Source organism: Carcharhinus amblyrhynchos, chromosome 7 (genome assembly GCF_965287045.1).
Source record: "Carcharhinus amblyrhynchos chromosome 7, sCarAmb.v2.hapA, whole genome shotgun sequence".
NCBI lineage: Eukaryota > Metazoa > Chordata > Chondrichthyes > Carcharhiniformes > Carcharhinidae > Carcharhinus > Carcharhinus amblyrhynchos.
The window spans coordinates 12448535-12466267 of NC_137330.1; the positions used below are offsets into that span (position 1 = coordinate 12448535).

The 17733-nt window shown below is 40.5% G+C and overlaps 1 protein-coding gene across 3 annotated transcripts in view; it reads left to right on the forward strand.

The window, feature by feature from the left end:
• phf3 (PHD finger protein 3) overlaps nucleotides 1-17733 on the forward strand; it is a 144797-nt gene that overhangs the window by 91996 nt on the left and 35068 nt on the right. For all 3 annotated transcript variants that reach the window (XM_080191961.1, XM_080191962.1, XM_080191964.1), the window contains one exon: nucleotides 15938-16088. In XM_080191961.1, the coding sequence (XP_080048087.1) occupies nucleotides 15938-16088 (151 nt within the window). The remainder of the gene's footprint in view (nucleotides 1-15937; nucleotides 16089-17733) is intronic.

Genomic DNA, 17733 nt, shown 5'->3' on the forward strand with positions numbered 1-17733 from the left:
GATGTCCCAAGGCATGGTACATTGGGGAGACTCTGCAGTCGCTACGATAACAGATGAATGAACACCGCTCGACAATCATCAGGCAAGAGTGTTCTCTTCATGTTGGGGAACACTTCAGCGGTCATGGGTATTCGGCCTCAGATCTTTGGGTAAGTGTTCTCCAAGGCAGCCTTCACGACACATGACAACACAGAGTCGTTGAGCAGAGACTGATAGCCAAGTTCTGTACATGTGAGGACAGCCTCAACCGGGATCTTGGATTCATGTCACGCTATCTGTAATCCCCACGACTTGCCTGAGCTTACAAAATCTCACTAACCGTCCTGTCTGGAGACAATACACACCTCTTTAACCTGTGCTTAACCCTCTTTCCACATACATTGTTTGTACCTTTAAGACTTGATTACCTGTAAAGACTGGCATTCCAACCATGATCTTGTAAAATGAATTTGTGTCTTTATGTGCCCTGTTTGTAAACACAAGTCCTCACTCATCTGATGAACGAGCTTGAGACTCTGAAAGCTAGTGCTGCCAAATAAACCTGTTGGACTTTAACCTGGTGTTGTGAGACTTTTTACTTCAGAATAGTGCCATGGGATTTTTTCTTCCCCCGAGATAGAAAACTTCTTTTAACATCCCATTCAAAAGACAACACCTCCAATAGTACAACACTCCTTAGGTGCTGCACTGTGGTATCAGCAGAGATCACGTGCTCAAGTCTTTGAGCTCGACTTGAAGTTTTTTTTTATTCATTCATGGGACAGGAACGTTGCTGGCTGGACTTGCATTTGTTGCCACATGCTCCATGGATATCATTAGAATTTTGATTCCAGATCTTAATTGAATTTAGATTTCATCTACCATCATGGGATTTGAATTGTGGGGTCTCTGAATTACTAGTCCAGTGGCAATATCACTACGCCACTGCCTCTCCAATTCATAACCTTCGGATTCAACGACTTTAATGTTAGCATTAAATCCCTTTGAAGTCTCTTTGCATTCTCCTCACAATTTTCATTCCCACCTAGTTACGTGTCATCATCAAATATTACATTTGGTTCTCAGTTTCAGATCATTTATATACACTGAACAGCTGTGACCCCAGCACTGATCCTTGCTGTTTTCCTCCAATAACAGCCTGCCATCCTGAGAATGACCCTTTATTCCGAGTCTGTTTTCTGTCTGCTAACCAATTCTCATCCCAAAAATCTATTTTTAATTTATCAATCTGTGTGGCACCAAACCAAAAGCCTTCTGAAAATCCAAGTTCACCACATCCCCCGGTTCTTTAATGCAACAGGTAACATGGTCTAAAAAAATTCCCAACAGGTTTGTCATAAATTCATGTCAACTTTGCCCAATCCTATATAAATGTCCAGTTATCACATGATTTTACAATAGACACTAATATTTTCCCTGTTACTGATGTCAAACTAAAAGGTCTGTTGTTCTGTTTTCCTCTTCCCTCTCTTAAATAGTGGGGTTACAATTGCCGCTTTCCAGTCTGCAGGAATTTTCCAGTATCGAAAGAATTTTGAAAGATAACCACCAATTATTGTTGTAGCCACCTCCTTCAACCTTCTTGATGTAGCTCATCTGGGTCCAGGGGATTTATCAGCATGGAATCCAATTTTTTTTTGGGTGCCACCTCTTTATTAACCCTAACTTTCTTTAGTTTCTAATTTTCACATGTCTCTTGTTTATCTGGGAGATTTTCTGTACCCTCCTCTGTGAAGACAGACACAAAGTAATTGTTTATTTTCTCTGCCATTTTCCCACTTCTCCGTTTCCAACTGTAATGGAGCCACATTTGTCCTTGAAACTCTTCCTTTTTACTGTCTGCCTTTTAATAATTGAGCTTGCATTCATTTTCTCATGCAACCTTTAACTTATTTTGTTAGCCTTGATTGATTTACCTTATGTTTGTGCCTTCAAATCATCTATTTTGGTACAAATGCTGCATGAGTTCAGGTAGAGTGCCCTTAACTTTGTTGTTTCAACGTTATTCTGCTTTGCAATCCTATTTGATACCTGCTTTCGTTTCATCTGCCTTTTGATTTCACTCACTAATTTTCTATTTTCTGTTACCAGTTTTGCTTCCCTCCAATCCAAGCTTCCTTTCAAGTTCCCATCCCTACTGCCAAACTAGTTTAACTCCTCCCCATTAGCAACTTTTTCTTCCAGAATGTTAGCCCTGGTCTTGCTCAGGTGCAACCCAAGCATCTTCTAAAGGTCCAACCTGCCCCAGAACTTGTCCTGGTTCCTCAAAAATCTGATGCCCTCCTTCTTACTCCAATTCTTCATCACTACTATTACCCCTCCACTCTTTCTCCCATCCTGGGCAGCTAAGCCACTCCAGGTGCCACAGACATGGGTCTTCCTCTGAGGAACCACCTTTATCCAAAGTAAAATACTGGTTAGTGAGTGAAATTGATTCAGGGGACTCCTTTTAGATTGCCTGGTCGCCATTCAGTCCCGTTCTATCTGAATGCTCCTAAACATGCTATCTACTAATTCTGTGCCTTGTATTCCAGCCACCACTCGAGTTCCGAAACCCAGAATTCAAACTTTTGCAGCTGGTGACATTTCCTTCAGCTGTGTTTGTCTAGGATATATGGTGTATCCATGATTTTCCACATTCCCTGCCATACTTAACTTGTGCAAACTTTTTATTATATAAAGAAACAAAGAAAATTACAGCACAGGAACAGGCCCTTAAGTCTTCCAAACCTGCATTGACCATGCTGCCCATCTGAACTAAAACCCCCTACCCTTCCAGGGACCATATCCCTCCATTCCCAACGTATTTCATATATTTATCCAGATCCCCTTAAAACTCACTATTGTATCTGCTTCCACTTCCTCCCCCAGCAGCGAGTTCCAGGCACCCATAACCCTCTGTTTAAAGAAAAACTTGCCTCTTACACCTCCTTTAAACGTTGCCCCTTGTACCTTAAACCTATGCCCCCTCGTAATTGATTCTTCCACCCTAGGAAAAAGCATCCGCTCTGTCCATGCCCCTCAATCTTGTAGACTTCTATCAGGTTGTCCCTTAACCTCCGTCGTTCCAGTGAGAACAAACCAAGTTTCCCAAGTTCATATGTAGAATAACTTAACCAATTACTCATCAATCAACTTCTTCCCTTACACCAAAGTTAGAACCAAATACTGGAGACTGAAAACAATGGATCTATGTGCTACTGACTGTCTCTGCATCATCTTTTCACCTAGCCTTCTAGGTACTTCTGATTGCCTCTCAATTCTCCTTTTACCTATTCTTCTACATTCTTCTCTTTTCACCCACTCTTCTGGGTGCTGGTTATTGTCTGTGGTTTCTCTTTTTGCCAGCTCTAGGCACTACGGCTTGTATACACTATTTTCTCTGACTTGTTGCTGCCCAGCTCATCGGTGGATCCCTGGGTTGTTGGAGATGAAGGAAGGTCAAAGCTGAGCATGTCCAGCAGTTTGAAATATGTTTGGCAATCTTAAGTACAGTATTTTTTCAGCAAGCTTACTCTCAGTACAAAGCTATCAGTAATTTTGGTAAACTATGAATCTCCCAGGGAACATGATCTGTTGACAGAATATATTGCATCTCTACTTACTTTGTATAGTGTTCACTTTTCTTCATGGTTTTCTGAAATGGTTTGGGGAATTTTGTACATTAAAAGTGGTACATAAATGCAAATTGTCCCTCAAGCAATGCCCATAAGACAAAACTTAGAAGATGTTGACTTTATTCCTGTAATTGTCTTTGTTCCTAAGTCTTTCATTTCTTTATTCCATCTCATTGGGTTCCATCATCTTTATCCTTTTTATATAAATTTCTTTGTTTCCTCACTTTATTGCTATCTGAGAACTTCTGTCTTGCATATTATTTATTTCTGCATATCTGGTACTCTGTGTGCATGTGTTTGCATCCTTGCCTGTGTGTGTCTATCTTCCAAACTTGTCCCCAACTTGTATCTGCTTGGTTCTTTATTAATCTGTGTTTTCTACTCTCTCCTGATACTATCATTTCTCGTCAGCTTCAAGCTCTCGATAACTGTAGAAATTGTCCAATCTTACTCTGTGGGGTGGTAAATAGCTAGATGTGTGCTATCCTGTCACATTTCTGTGAAGAAGATGTCCTCTATTTGGTTTGCAGTTGTTGACTCAGGCCAGCAATCACGTCAGTGCTAAAGTGAGTCGGAAGGTTGTGATCAAAATTTATGAATCACCTGATCATTAAATTGAACCAAAGCCAAAATATTGTAGACACTGGAAATTGGAAATAAAATAAAATGCTGCCATTGCCTCTTCCACTTTTTCAAAATTACCTTTGTCTTTAGCTAGTTGCCAATGTTATATATAAAAAATGGTAGCTGGGTCATAATTGAAAATGAATTGAAACATCATGTCAGTCTGATTCTGTGGACAATTCCATTTATAAAACTGCTGACATTCACCTGCAGCACTAGCTACACCTTTGGGTGGTGTTGTTAAATGGGTCTTTGGGTGTTCATTGTTGAGCTGTTTCAACATTGATAATATCACCTACCTCCAAACAAACCTGGAGAAATTGGCACCACTTCAAAAATAAATAAATCTTACTAATACAGGTAGGTATTGTGCAGTTTTGGTCGCCGTACTTACGCAAGGTTATTTTGGCCTTGGAGGGAGTGCAGAGGAGGTTTACTAGGCTGATACCAGAGTTGAGGGGGTTGAGCTATGAGGAGAGGCTGAATAAACTAGGCTTGTACTCGTTAGAGTTTAGAAGAATGAGGGGAGATCTCATTGAGACGTATAAGATGATGAATGGGATGGATAGGATAGAGGTGGAGAGGCTCTTCCTGCTCAGAAAGGACAGTAGGACTAGGGGGCACAGCCTCAAGATAAAGGGGGGGGGGGGGTTTAGAACGGAGTTGAGGAGGAACTTCTTCACTCAAAGGGTGGTGAATCTCTGGAATTTTCTGCCCGTTGAAGTGGTGGAGGCTGCCTCGCTAAATATTTTTAAGACGCGGGTTGATGGGTTTTTGATAAGCGAGGGGATTAAGGGTTATGGGGAGAGGGCGGGAATGTGGAACTGAGCCACAACAGATCAGCCATGATCTTATTGAATGGCGGGGCAGGCTCGAAGGGCTAGATGGCCTACTCCTGCTCCTATTTCTTATGTTCTTATTATGTTCTTATGTATCTTACTGCCTTTGTTTTGGAAAAAGGGGGTCTCTTCAAATCTGAAATTTCATGATATTTTCCCCCTCCATTGCCTGTGCTGAAGTATATTTGCATGCTTCCTACCCCAAAATGGATTTTTTGGAAAACTCCAGTTGATGGCCTGTTCTTCTAAAGTCCCCTCGCTCCCAAATAGAAAGTCATTATGGAAATTTAAAAATAAAAATATGCTGCATAATTTTAAGACACGGACTAAATTTGCCTTGTGTGCCACGATCCAGTTATTCCACTAATTCCAACCCCTCTGCACTTGAAAGACTACACTTGATCTTAGCTCCTGTGAAACACTAATCGAGCTCAGCCAGTGCCATGAGATTATCCATGTGTGCGTATATACGCGTTTGTGGGGTTAGTTTTATTTCTGTGGCCAGCAACTGGTAGAATAGTACTTCAAGTTGCAGCATGATGATGTAGAGCTATGGGATAAAGATTGCATTTACCAGTAATATTTAATCACTCGGTATCCTTCATTGGAATATTAATAAAGCACTTAGAGATGAGTTTTCCAAAAATATTCTCGTGTTCAAAGGGTACAGCTTGGCCCGATTCGGAGATTTTCAATTTGAAATTTCTATTTGGTATTTGTCATTCTTGTCTCCAACAGATTAAACTTAGGAGTTGGGTAAAATATCAAAATTATTTTGAGTAGCAAATATAGAAAAGGTATTTAATAACAAATGCCTGGGATTGATTATACAGGTATTGTTTAATTAAGGTCATTGAAGTGATGGATACCATCAAACTAAAGCTTGACAGTTGTAATCATCTGAATTATAAAATTACACATGCTCTATGCAAGATTTCTAACCAAATAATTTAGCATTTTTGTGATTGAGCTGAAGTGGAATATTTTCTGAAACATAAAGCAATAGCTGTTCTTCAAATGTGGCTAATTTTCAGAGATTCCTTAGTTCCAAACCTAGACTAAAGACAGATAAATTCTACTTTAAAGGAGAGTTTACGATTTATTGTCATTAGACGTAATTGATGGCATTTATTCGAGAAGTAATTTTCTCCAAAATCTAGGCTAGAAATTAGAACTTCTGGTTTCATTAAAATTCATTTTTGCTTTTAAAGTGGATCTCAGAGTTAAAATACAGTTCTTGGAAGTGTTCATAAATGAAGCATAGGTTTCTACTAAACTACACGAAGAATAATTAGAGACTTGTATATGCTTGTGAAATGTTGATTGGGAAGGAGACAATGCATTTGCGAATTCTCTGCATGTGCGGAGAAGTCTGTATTTCATTAATCTTTGTATACTCCAAGTTTAAATCAGCTGACTTTTCAGTTCAATTTGCAGTCTATAATGGTCATTGGTAACAGGCCATATGCAATATTTGGAGGAGGGAAGGAAAACCTAGCTTGATGTAGTCCCAGAAGTATCATTTTGAATCTGGGCTGTTTGATCTCCTACATCAAAGCTGTAATACTCAATTCCAGACTTAGAATTTGAAGACCAGAAATCAGAGAAGTGTGTGCGTAATAAGGTGATGAATGACAAAGATTGATCTGCCATGTAACTACTCCAGTGATTTTCCAATGTGACCACATTTTAACACCTGAAAATGAATGTGACCCCAGATGGCAACAAAAAACAAAAGAGCAATAAAGTAGCACCATAACATTTAGTATATTATGCATTTCTCTTATTATAGATCATGGAATTTCATATTTAATATGATGCATTAAATGCTTAAGCACTGTAGAAAAATGCTACTTTTGATTTAGATTTCAATCAAGCTATCTGTTTACCTGGTGACAGAAGACTAATTAAAGCTTCTCTTTACCTCCAGCCCCGCAGACCCATTGTAATTATTGTCTCTAGACATTAATACATCTTTTCCCAACTTCCCTATACCCGCCACAGACAAACACTCCAGCAACTCATCCCTAACCCCCCCTTCCACACAGTCACTTAGCAGCCCATTGTCTCAAACCCCCTCTCCTCACTTACCCATCAGTTCCTCTTCTCTTACTCGTCCCTCGTTTTTTGGTTTAATTGTCAGCACCTATGGAGCAGAGTTGCTATCCTAGATTAAGGAGCCTGCTTGTTTGGCAGATAGAAGCAGAAGCACATTACATTTTGAAGCCTGCACTCACCTTCTTGGCTCAGCTGCCTGACCATCTAGTATTTTTTACACTCTTAACGACCCAGGTACACTTTCAGGCCATAGCTGCATAAAGTTGACGCACAAACATTCCTGGGTCTGGGCAAACCTACTGCTGGAAGTGGTTTCTGAAGTTGATGAGCACTTTGGCTCACCCCATGCTGTTTGGCAAAGTTGATCCAATGGGTCCTGCCAAAGCCTCCAATACGGATGGTCTTCTGTCCACAGTCGCGTCGCTGTTCAGAAAAAGGGCAGCATACCACTCCAAATATGACATTCATGACCCCAACGGGGCTTGTGATCCACAATTTTGGAACCTCTGCTCTGCGGTCCACCTATTCCTGTTTGTAATTTCAAGCCAATATTAAATATTCCAGAAATGTAAAGAAATTGCATTTTATCAGCATTTTCCACATAAAATTTATAATCGCCTTGGAAGGGGCGTAGGCTCACTAGATTAGTTTCTGGGCTGAGAATTGTGCTAGGATGAGCAGCTGAGAAAACTGAGCATTTGTTGAAATGTACAAGATTCTGAAGGAGATTTGACAGGGTTGACATTGATAGGTTCTCTTCCTCTCGTTTGGAAATCCAGAACACGGGCAAAATATTCTCACTTAGGAATGGATTGAGAAATTTCTTTACTGAGAGTTGTGAACCTTTGGAACTCTCTCTACCCCAAATGGGTATTCCATTGTTGACCAAATAGACCAATATTTGATCTCTTGAAACCAAAGTAGTGGCTGGGGGGGTGGTGGATGCTTTACTTTTTTTTCCCCCCATATTCTCATCAATGGAAGACAGAATTTTGCCCTTAAAATGAGGGGATTGATTTTGTACATGTTGATTGGTCCTCCTTGTTTTTGCATCCTGCTTCACCTAAAGATTGCTCAATCTTGGACAAGAAAAGTAAAAGTAAATAGGAATTTGATTTTTAATAAAATATAAATTTCTTTAGAGCGACAGAGGGAATCCAACCATCTCCCCATGACATTCAATGGCATTACCATTGCTGAATCTCCCACTATCAACATTCTGGGAGGGTCTCCATTGACCAAAAATTGAATTGAATCAGTCTTTATTAATAATGTGGCTACGAGAGCAGGTCAGAGGCCGGGAAGTGTACAGCCAGAAACTCATCTCCTACCTTCCTAAAGTCTATCCACCATCTACAATGTACAGGTCAAAAGTGTGATGGAATACTCCCTACTTACCAGGCTGACTGCAGCTCCAATAACACTCCAGGAGCTCAACACCATCCAGAACAAAGCAGCTTGCTTGATTGGCATCCGGTCCACATGCATTCACTCTCTCCACTCCTGGTGCCCAGTAGCAACCATGTGTACCACCTACAAGATGTGTTGCAGCAACTTGCCAACGTGTCATAAGCAACACCTTCTACTCTCATGGCCACTGCGGTCTAGAAAAATAAGGGCAGTAGCCATGTGGGAACTCCATTACCTGGTAGTTGCCCTCCAAATGACTTGCCATCTTTACTGGGAAATATACCTGGTCTTTCACTGTCGCTGCAACCAAATCGTGGAACTCCCTACAGCACTGTGGATGCATGCACCCACATCAAATGGACTGCAGTGGTTCAAGAAGGCAGTTCGCCATCACCTTCTCTAGGACAATTATAAATGGGAATTAAAATGCTGGCATAGTCAGTGATGCCCACATCCTGTGAAAGAATCCAGATTTCAACTGTTGGATATATGAGCCTTTTTATTATTAAAAAGAATAGCTTCAAACAAACATGTTTTAAATTTGAATTTATTTTGCATCTTCTATAGAGTCATAGGGGTTTACAGCATGAAAACAGGCCCTTAGGCCCAAATTGATTATCATAGAACCATTATTTCTGGATTGTAACAATCTGAGAGTGTGGTCATAGTGGTTAAATTATGGGATTAGTAATCCAGAATCTGGGAATAATGGCCTGTGATGCAATTTCAGATTGTGTCATGGCAGCTGAGGAATTTAAATTCAGTTATTAAATAAATCAGGAATTAAAAGCTAGTATCAATAATGGTGACCTTGAAACTACCAGATTATAAAATTCTTCTGGTTCACTCATCCCCTTTAGGGGACATCTGACATCCTTACACTGTATCACCTAGATATGATTCTAAACCCACAGCAATATATCTGATTTTTAACTGGCCTCTAAAATGACCTAATAAGTCATTCCGTTATATTCAAAAAGATGGCTCACCTTCTCAAGGGTATTTGAGAATGGACAATAAATGCTTGTCTGGCTGTTGACGCACTCAGGCCATGAATAAAAAAAACTCTTGTAGATATTGCTAGGCCCAGAACAAATAGCCAAGCTTTTATTTGTCTTTTTTCAAACTACCCCTTCTTACTTTCTTAAAATTATTCTTCTTTGATTTTTACTTTTGCTCCTTATTTCTCATCTTTTTATAACCTCAATTAATTAGGCCTTTAACACTCAAACTTGCCATCACGTAATCAATAAATGATTAACTCCTCCACATTAACACAAGTATATATTACCCACTTAGTCTTTGGTTTTAGGTGAGCTAATGGAAATTAAACTGAGGGTGAACATTCCATATACTAAATTAATATTTATTTTTGAAGTACTCACCAGGGAAGATTATGGCAACATGTCCAATAGTAACAAGCATCTGAAACAAGAACAGAAAACTGAGCAGGTCTGGCAGCAGCTGAAGGGAGAAAAACAGTTAACGTTTTGAGTCCATATGATTCTTATTCAATCATAGAATCCCTACAGTCCAGAAGAAGGCTATATGCACCATTGAGTCTGCACTGACTCAGCAACAGAGCATCCTATAAATTTACCCCGCTAACCCCCCCAACCTACATATCTTTGGATTGTATGAAGAAACCAGAGCACCCGGAGGAAATCCATACAGACACAAGGAGAACGTGCAAACTCCACGGCAGTCATCCAAAGCTAGAATCAAACCTGTATCCCTGTGCTCTTCTGCTGCCCTCAGAGTTTATTTACTTATTAGTGTCACAAGTAAGCTTATATTAACACTGTAATGAAATTACTGTAAAAATCCCCCAGTTACCAAACTCCGGTGCCTGTTCGGGTACACTGAGAGAATTTTACATAGCCAATACACCTAATCAGTGCGTCTTTCAGACTGTGGGAGGAAACTGGAAGAAACACACACAAACATGGGCAGAACGTACAGACTCCGCACAGACAGTAAGCCAAGTTGGGAATTGAACCTGAGTCCCTGAAGCTCTAAGGCAGCCATGCTTGCCACCGTGCTGTCTTATTAGAGCTGAAGAGAGAAAGAACTATGTTGGATTATATACTGTATAAGAGGGAGTGGAGCAGAGTAGCTGGCCAGTGATTAATGGCAGCTAGGAGAGACGGCCTCAAAGGTGTAGCAACACTTAAGACCAAGTCACAGGTGGCCCAATGGGGAAGGGACATTGCATTGCATTTTTGCATTGGGACAAAAAATTTGGAGAAATATACAAAAGATTAAAATGAAGGAGAAAAGTCGCAGTCTAAAGTTGTTGAACTCAATGTTGAGTCCTGAGGGCTGCAATGTGACTGAAAGGAAAATGAGATGCTGCCCCTCCATTTCACATTGGGCTTCACTGGAGCATTGCTCAGGCCAAGAATGGAGGTGTGGGTATCAGAACAAGATACTGAGTTGAAATGGCTAGCGACATGAAAGTTCGGTCTTGCTTGCGAATTGAGAAAAGGTGTTCCACAAAGCCACTGCCCAGTCTCCATTTAGCTCCTCAATGTAGAGAAGACTGCATTAGAAGCAGAGAATACAGTAAACCAAACTGAAGGAGGTACAAGTGAAATGTTGCTTCAACTGAAAGGAGTGCTTAGGTCTTGGATACTGAGGAGAGATGAGGTAAAAGGGCAGGTGTTCTATCTTTTGCAATTGCAGGGAAAGGGGATGAGGAGTTGGGCAGGATGGAGGAGCGGACCAGGGTGTCACCAAAGAAGTAGTCACTGTGGAATGCTGATGAGGTGGGGGGCTGGTGTTGAGGGGAAGATGTGTTTCATTGTGGCGTCATGCAGGAGTTAGCAGAAATTGGTGAAGGATCACTTGAATGCAGAAGCTGTTGAGGTGGAAAGTGTCAACCACAGATGGGGGAACAACCTTGGTTAAATGTCTTTCATAGGTGACATCATCGGAATCAATGCAACAGAGATGGAGAAGCTGGGAGAATCATCCAGCCTTAATGTTAACTCTGTTCTCTCTCCACAGATGCTGTCAGACCTGCTGACATTTTCCAGCATTTTCTGTTTTTGTTCCAGATTTCCACATCTTGTTTTGTGGAATATGTGCTTCCTAATTTCAGTCTAATTTCAAGATTGTGCCCCTGCGTTCTGGACATCCCTACTAGAGGAAATAGTTTTGCTCTGTCCACTCAATCAAATCCTTTCATCATTTTAAATACTTGAAAAATTTCACTCCACCACCATCTAAACACAGATTGATCGGAGCGATTGACTAAATCCATGACGTAGTTATGTGCTGCACCCTGCACTAGTTTGCCACTGCTGAAGCTTGCAGAAAAGCCAATAGAACTGGAAGATCCTGTACCAGAGCTGGGGAACGTGTCACTTGTGCAAAGCTGCAGGGATGTGGGACCATGAATTGTGGCGTAGTGTTTCACTGAATAAACACCCCTTCCACCTTCAGAGGAATGCCACTTCTGAGCACATATTAATTTCTTTACATTCAAATAAAATTTTATTGCAAAGACGTTGAGTTGAAATTGTTAATGACACAGCTTTCCAATAAGATGGATTCAGCACATGATAATTCCGAGACTGGCGATATCTTTCAAACTACATTTGATGTATTTGCCACGTAGCAACAAAGTCGTAGCTCGTGGAATAAGAGGAACAGTGGGAACTCCATAGATATAGAGATAAAAGCAAAATCCTCCAGATGCTGGAACCTGAAACAACAGAAAATGCTGGCAAGTCTCAGCAGGTCTGACAGCATCTGTTGTGAGAGAATGGAGCTGGTGTTTCGAGTCTGGATGACCGTTCATCAGAGCTGAGAGCAAAGAGAATCAGCAGAGATTTCTACTATGAGGGGTAGTTAAGAGATTATCTGGGAAAGGGAAGAGAAGTGGCACTACTCAACATCCACACACACACACACAACCTCCCCCCCCTCACCCACCCACCACCACCATCAGCATTCAGCATGGACCATTCTCTCTGGGACATGCTGGTCCATTCCTCCATCACACCCAACATCTCACCCCCTGCCCTACGGCACATTCCCATGCAATTGTAGAAAGTGTAACACCTGTCCCTTTCACTTTCTCCCTACACATCTTCCCAGATCCTAAACACCCTTTCAGATGAAGTAACACCAAAGCCAAGGATGGCATGTGGACAGGAAAGCACCACCCAGCTCTCCTGTCCGCATAGGACATAGAAAAATTACAACACAAACAGGCCCTTCGGCCCACAAGTTGCGCCGAACATGTCGCTACCTACTAGGCTTATATATAACCCTCTATCTTACTGAATCCCTTGTACTTATCCAATCCACCTCCACCACCACTGCCGGTAGCCAATTCCACGCACCCACCACCCTCTGAGTGATAAACTTACCCCACGTCCATCCTTGGCCTTTTATAATGTTCTAGCGAGCCCCAACACAAAGTGAAGGAGTAGCACCTCATCTTCTGATTGGGTACTTTAGAGCCTTCTGGACTGAATATTGAATTCAACAACTTCAAAAGATCAACTGTCCCCTCACCCCATTTCCATTTATTTTATTTCATTTCGTTTTATCTCATTAATCCATATCATCCTTTTTTCTCATTTCCATTTTTCCACTACTTTATTCCAGGAGACACTTAAAGCACCTTCCTAGTCTTCTGTATCCTCATTTACATTCCCTTTGTTCCATTCCAAAACCACCCCTCCCCAACACACACACACACACCCCTAACCTCATAGTATAAATCTTGGCGGATACTCTCAGCTCTGATGAAGCGTCATCTAGACTCGAAACATTGACTCCATTCTCTCACCACAGATGCTGTCAGACCTGCTGATATTTTCCAGCATTTTCTGTTTTTGTTCCATAGATAATGAAATTGGCTGAGCGTCAGGAATCAGTGTAATAAATAACAGTTGTTTAGGTCTATAGTGAAGTTCCTCAGGGATGGGTGTTAGGACCCTTGCTCTTACTGACATATACTAATGTCCTACACCTTGGTGTACAATTTTAAAATTTGCAGATGGTACAAAACTTGAAAATATTGTGAACTGTGGAGAGGATAGATTAGAACTTCAAAAGGACATAAATTGGTGGAATGGGTAGACAATCAGCGGATTAAATTTAATGCAGAGAAGCATGAAATGATTAATTTTGGTAAGAAGAACATGGAGAGACAATACAAAACAAAGGGTGCAATTCAAAAGAAGGTGCAAATTACATTATTAATTTGGATGTCCAAATTATTGACGGTGGCAGGATAGATTGAGAGCACGGTTAATAAAGCATATGTGATCCTGATTTTATCAGTGTGGGTGTGCCGTACAACAGCAAGGAAATTATGGTTTACCTTAATTAAACTCTGGTTTGACCTTATTTGGAGCATTGTGTTCAATTCTGAGTACTACACTTCGGGAAGGATGTGAACGCATTGGAGAGACTGCAGAAAAGATTCATGAAAAATTGTTCCTAGATAAGGAACTATAGTACATGAATAAATTGGGGGAGTTGAAACTGTTTTCCTTGAAGACAAGGTTGAGGAGAGATTTGATAGAGTTGTTCAAAATCATGAGATCTCAGAACAGGGTGAATAGGGAGAAATTGTTCCCATAGGTGGAGAACAAGAGGGCACAGATTTTAGGTAATTGGCAAAAGAAGTAATGGAGACATGCAGAGAAATGTTTTCACACAGTGAATGATTAGGATCTGGAATGCACTCTCTGAGAGTGTAATGGCATTCAAGGAGAATTGAATTATCTGAAAAGGAAGAAAGTGCAAGGGCATGGTGAGAAGGCAGGGGAATGGCACCTTCAGCAAGCCAGCACAGGCATGATGGGCCTACTTTTGACTTCCAGTCATCCCGAATGAGAGAGGAATTTAAATTCCCCAAACCATGGGGCTATTTTTCTGTTAATATGGATGGGTTGGAAAGTTGAGGTTTGGTGATGGGATAATAATTGAATGAGCCATCGTCTTAAGGCCTACTGATGTTTATGGTCATCTACATGTGGAACAGGATTGTTCAATGCTGAAATGCCACGTGCAGTTGGCAACAAGCCTACTTCAAAAAGAATGGAGCCCTGGGTGGTACTGTTGCTTTCGAAGTGGAGGCATGAATTCAATTTTTCCATCCAAGCACCAGTTAACCAGAGCCAGTTGACTGTCTGCTTGGAGGTGGTTTGGAGGTATGCTGACTATTACGCTTCCAAGTTGTGAAACTGTGAGGCGCTGAAGATAGATGGTTAAAACTACCCTAGCTGGGCTAGGGGAAAAAACAACAGAGTGAGGGACAAACCGAGTGTCGTAGGATTTTGCGCTGGGTGCTCCCTGTTTCTCAGCTTTAATGATGTAGAAACAGAAATCAAATATAATCTGTTCAGGTTTGCAAGATGATACTAAAGGGATAGACATTCAAGGGCAGCAAGACAACAAAATGAGTAGAAAGAAACTGTTTAATGCTGCACAGCAGTGGTACGTATTGGCAGAAATAAATATCTATCAGAAAATGCTATATGCTGGTGTAGAAATAGAGTTTGAGATGAAGCAATAATGGAAGTTGCAGTTGAAAATAAACTAAATTTTCAAGAATGTTATATAGACAAAATTTAATAAAAATAAACCTGGTCACTAGTCACTGAATGCTTTTATGGCAGTAACATATTATAAAAGCTTAAGATAGGTGGCACGGTGGTACACTGCTGCCTCACATTGCCAGGGACCTGGATTTGATTCCCAGCTTGGGCCACTGTCTGTGTGGAGTCTGCACAAAACTTTCTGTGGGTTTCGTCCAGGTGCTTCAGTTTCCTTCCACAGTCCGAAAGACGTGCTGATTAAGTTCATTAGAATGCTAACTTCTCCCTCATTTTATCTGTATGGGAACTGGAGTGTGGCGACTAGGGGATTTTCACAGTAACTTCATTGCAGTGTTAATGTAAGCCTACATGTGACACTAATCAATAAACTTAAACAATCTGAATTTCGGTTTCCTTGTACAAAATATTAATTGTTTAATGAAAAGAATGAAACCAATGAATTAAATAAGATTTTTATTGCTAAATTTTGATGAGAGTTGAAGTAATATTGAGTTAATAAAAATGGGAGTACAATTGAACACAGTAGAGCATGGGAGAGTAAAGTGCTGGTGCTATTTGTGTGTTAATATGTCTACGTCATGAGGGCTTCGCTGGCTTAATTGTCTTCTTGTTTTACTTGCCCTGGCATGGGAAGCAACTGACCTTTCTGTAAAGAGTGCTGGTAAAGTCTGAGGGAAATCACAGCCTGGGAGAACATAAATGTGAATCCATAGCTTCTCTGTGGCTTAAAAAAATGGCTGTGTGCTGGGAAAGTTCTGCAGAATTGAGATAAATGCAGATTATGTATTTTTTGTATTTATTTCAGACTTAAAGGACAAACAAGCTGTGAAGAAGAAATCAGATAAAGGAGGAACAAACAGCACACCACCTCCAACCAGCCCTTCTGCACCTCAGCCCACTGTTGAGCAAATCAGACAGAATGTCCGGCATTCTCTGATGGACATTTTAGCAAAAAGGTAAAGTTAGATTTGGCGGACATTTTTTAAAAAACTATTGAAACAGGTTCAGATTATCTTTGTTATTTTTCTTTATGTAATCAACCATGAATCCAAAGAAAAACAAGGTCAGAAAGTAACTAAATTATCTATCAAAAGTGCAGTTGTTGAGTTCAGTGATCAGCTTTCATCCTTTTTTAATACTATTTACTGTAAGTTACGTTGTTCTTTAAAGTTTAAACATTTATTATTTGCTATATTTTGCAAATCACCATAAATTGTAAAGATTCCTAGCCTAACCTTTGAAGATCAATGCCACTTACCAAAGGCGAGCAACACTACACTGCGGAAGGTATTTTTAATTAGTCTATGTACAGCAATAGTAGCAATGGATTGTGTTTTCTGCTTTTGTTCTTCTCTGGGGAAAAAATTGCAGGCCAGCGAGTACAGAAGGAAGGAAATCCTATGAAACAGATCAATACACAAAAATAAATAAATTATGAAATATCAAATTGTCAAGACACCGCTCATTATAGCTTGAGAGATAGTTCTGACATCCTCCTGACCATCCTGATATCCTCCCAGTGACTGCCAGCCCCGATGAGAATGTTTAGTATTTCAATAAGATAGAAAGGGACAATAAACTTGCACATGGACTTTCAAAAGGGATTTGATAAAGTACCACATGATAGACCTGTTAGCAAAGTTGAAGCTCATGGATTAGAGGTTGCATGGATGTGTGAAATTGGCAAAGGAATAGAGGGAAGAGCACCATGGTGAACAATTACTTTTCAGACTGGAGGGAAGCAAGGCGTAGGTGTTCCCCAGAGGTTTGTAACTGGACTACTGCTCTTTTTGATGTAAGAGCTAGATTTGGATATGTGGTGCATATTTTCAAGGTTTGCAGATGACATGAAACCCAGAAATACTGGGGAGGACAGTCACAGACTTCAAGAGAGATGGGCAGACACGCGACAATGAAATTTCACACAAAGAGGTGTGGTTGAAAGACTGAGGAGAGGCAATAAGTGGGGCAATAATTTTTTTAATGGGGTGCAGGAACAAAGACAAATCCTTAAGAAGTTAAGAAGGTGTTTTAAAACGGTATTTGGGATTCTTGGCTTAAGGAATAGAGGTATAGAGAATCAAAAGAATGAAAATTATGCTAATTGTTTAGAAAACAGTGATTAGGCTTCAGCTGGAGTATCGTGTCTGTTTCTGAGCACCACACTTAGGAATTATGTCAAGATCTGTAGAAAGGCTTTTTTTATTCCAAAAAGACAGGCAGTGAAGGTTAGAACTGGAATCTAATCCTTATGCGCTTGATAAACTTTAATTTACAGAAACGCACATTATGGATACCTTCTGACTCAACAATCACTACTTCTATATTTGGGATTGCAAATGAATCTCCAGTTTATGCCCACCACCTGAACATAATTAAACACTGAATTATTATACAGTTAACATAGCGGGAGTTGACTAGAATGGTACCAGGGATGTAAGTTTTCAGTTTCTTCGAGAGACCAAAGAAACTGAAGTTGTTCTCCCTAGAATAAGGACAATTAAAGGGAAATTTGATGGAGAGGTGTTCAGAATCATGAAGCGTTTTGATACAATAAAATAAGGATAAACTTTTCCAATGGTGGAAGTGGCAGTAACCAGA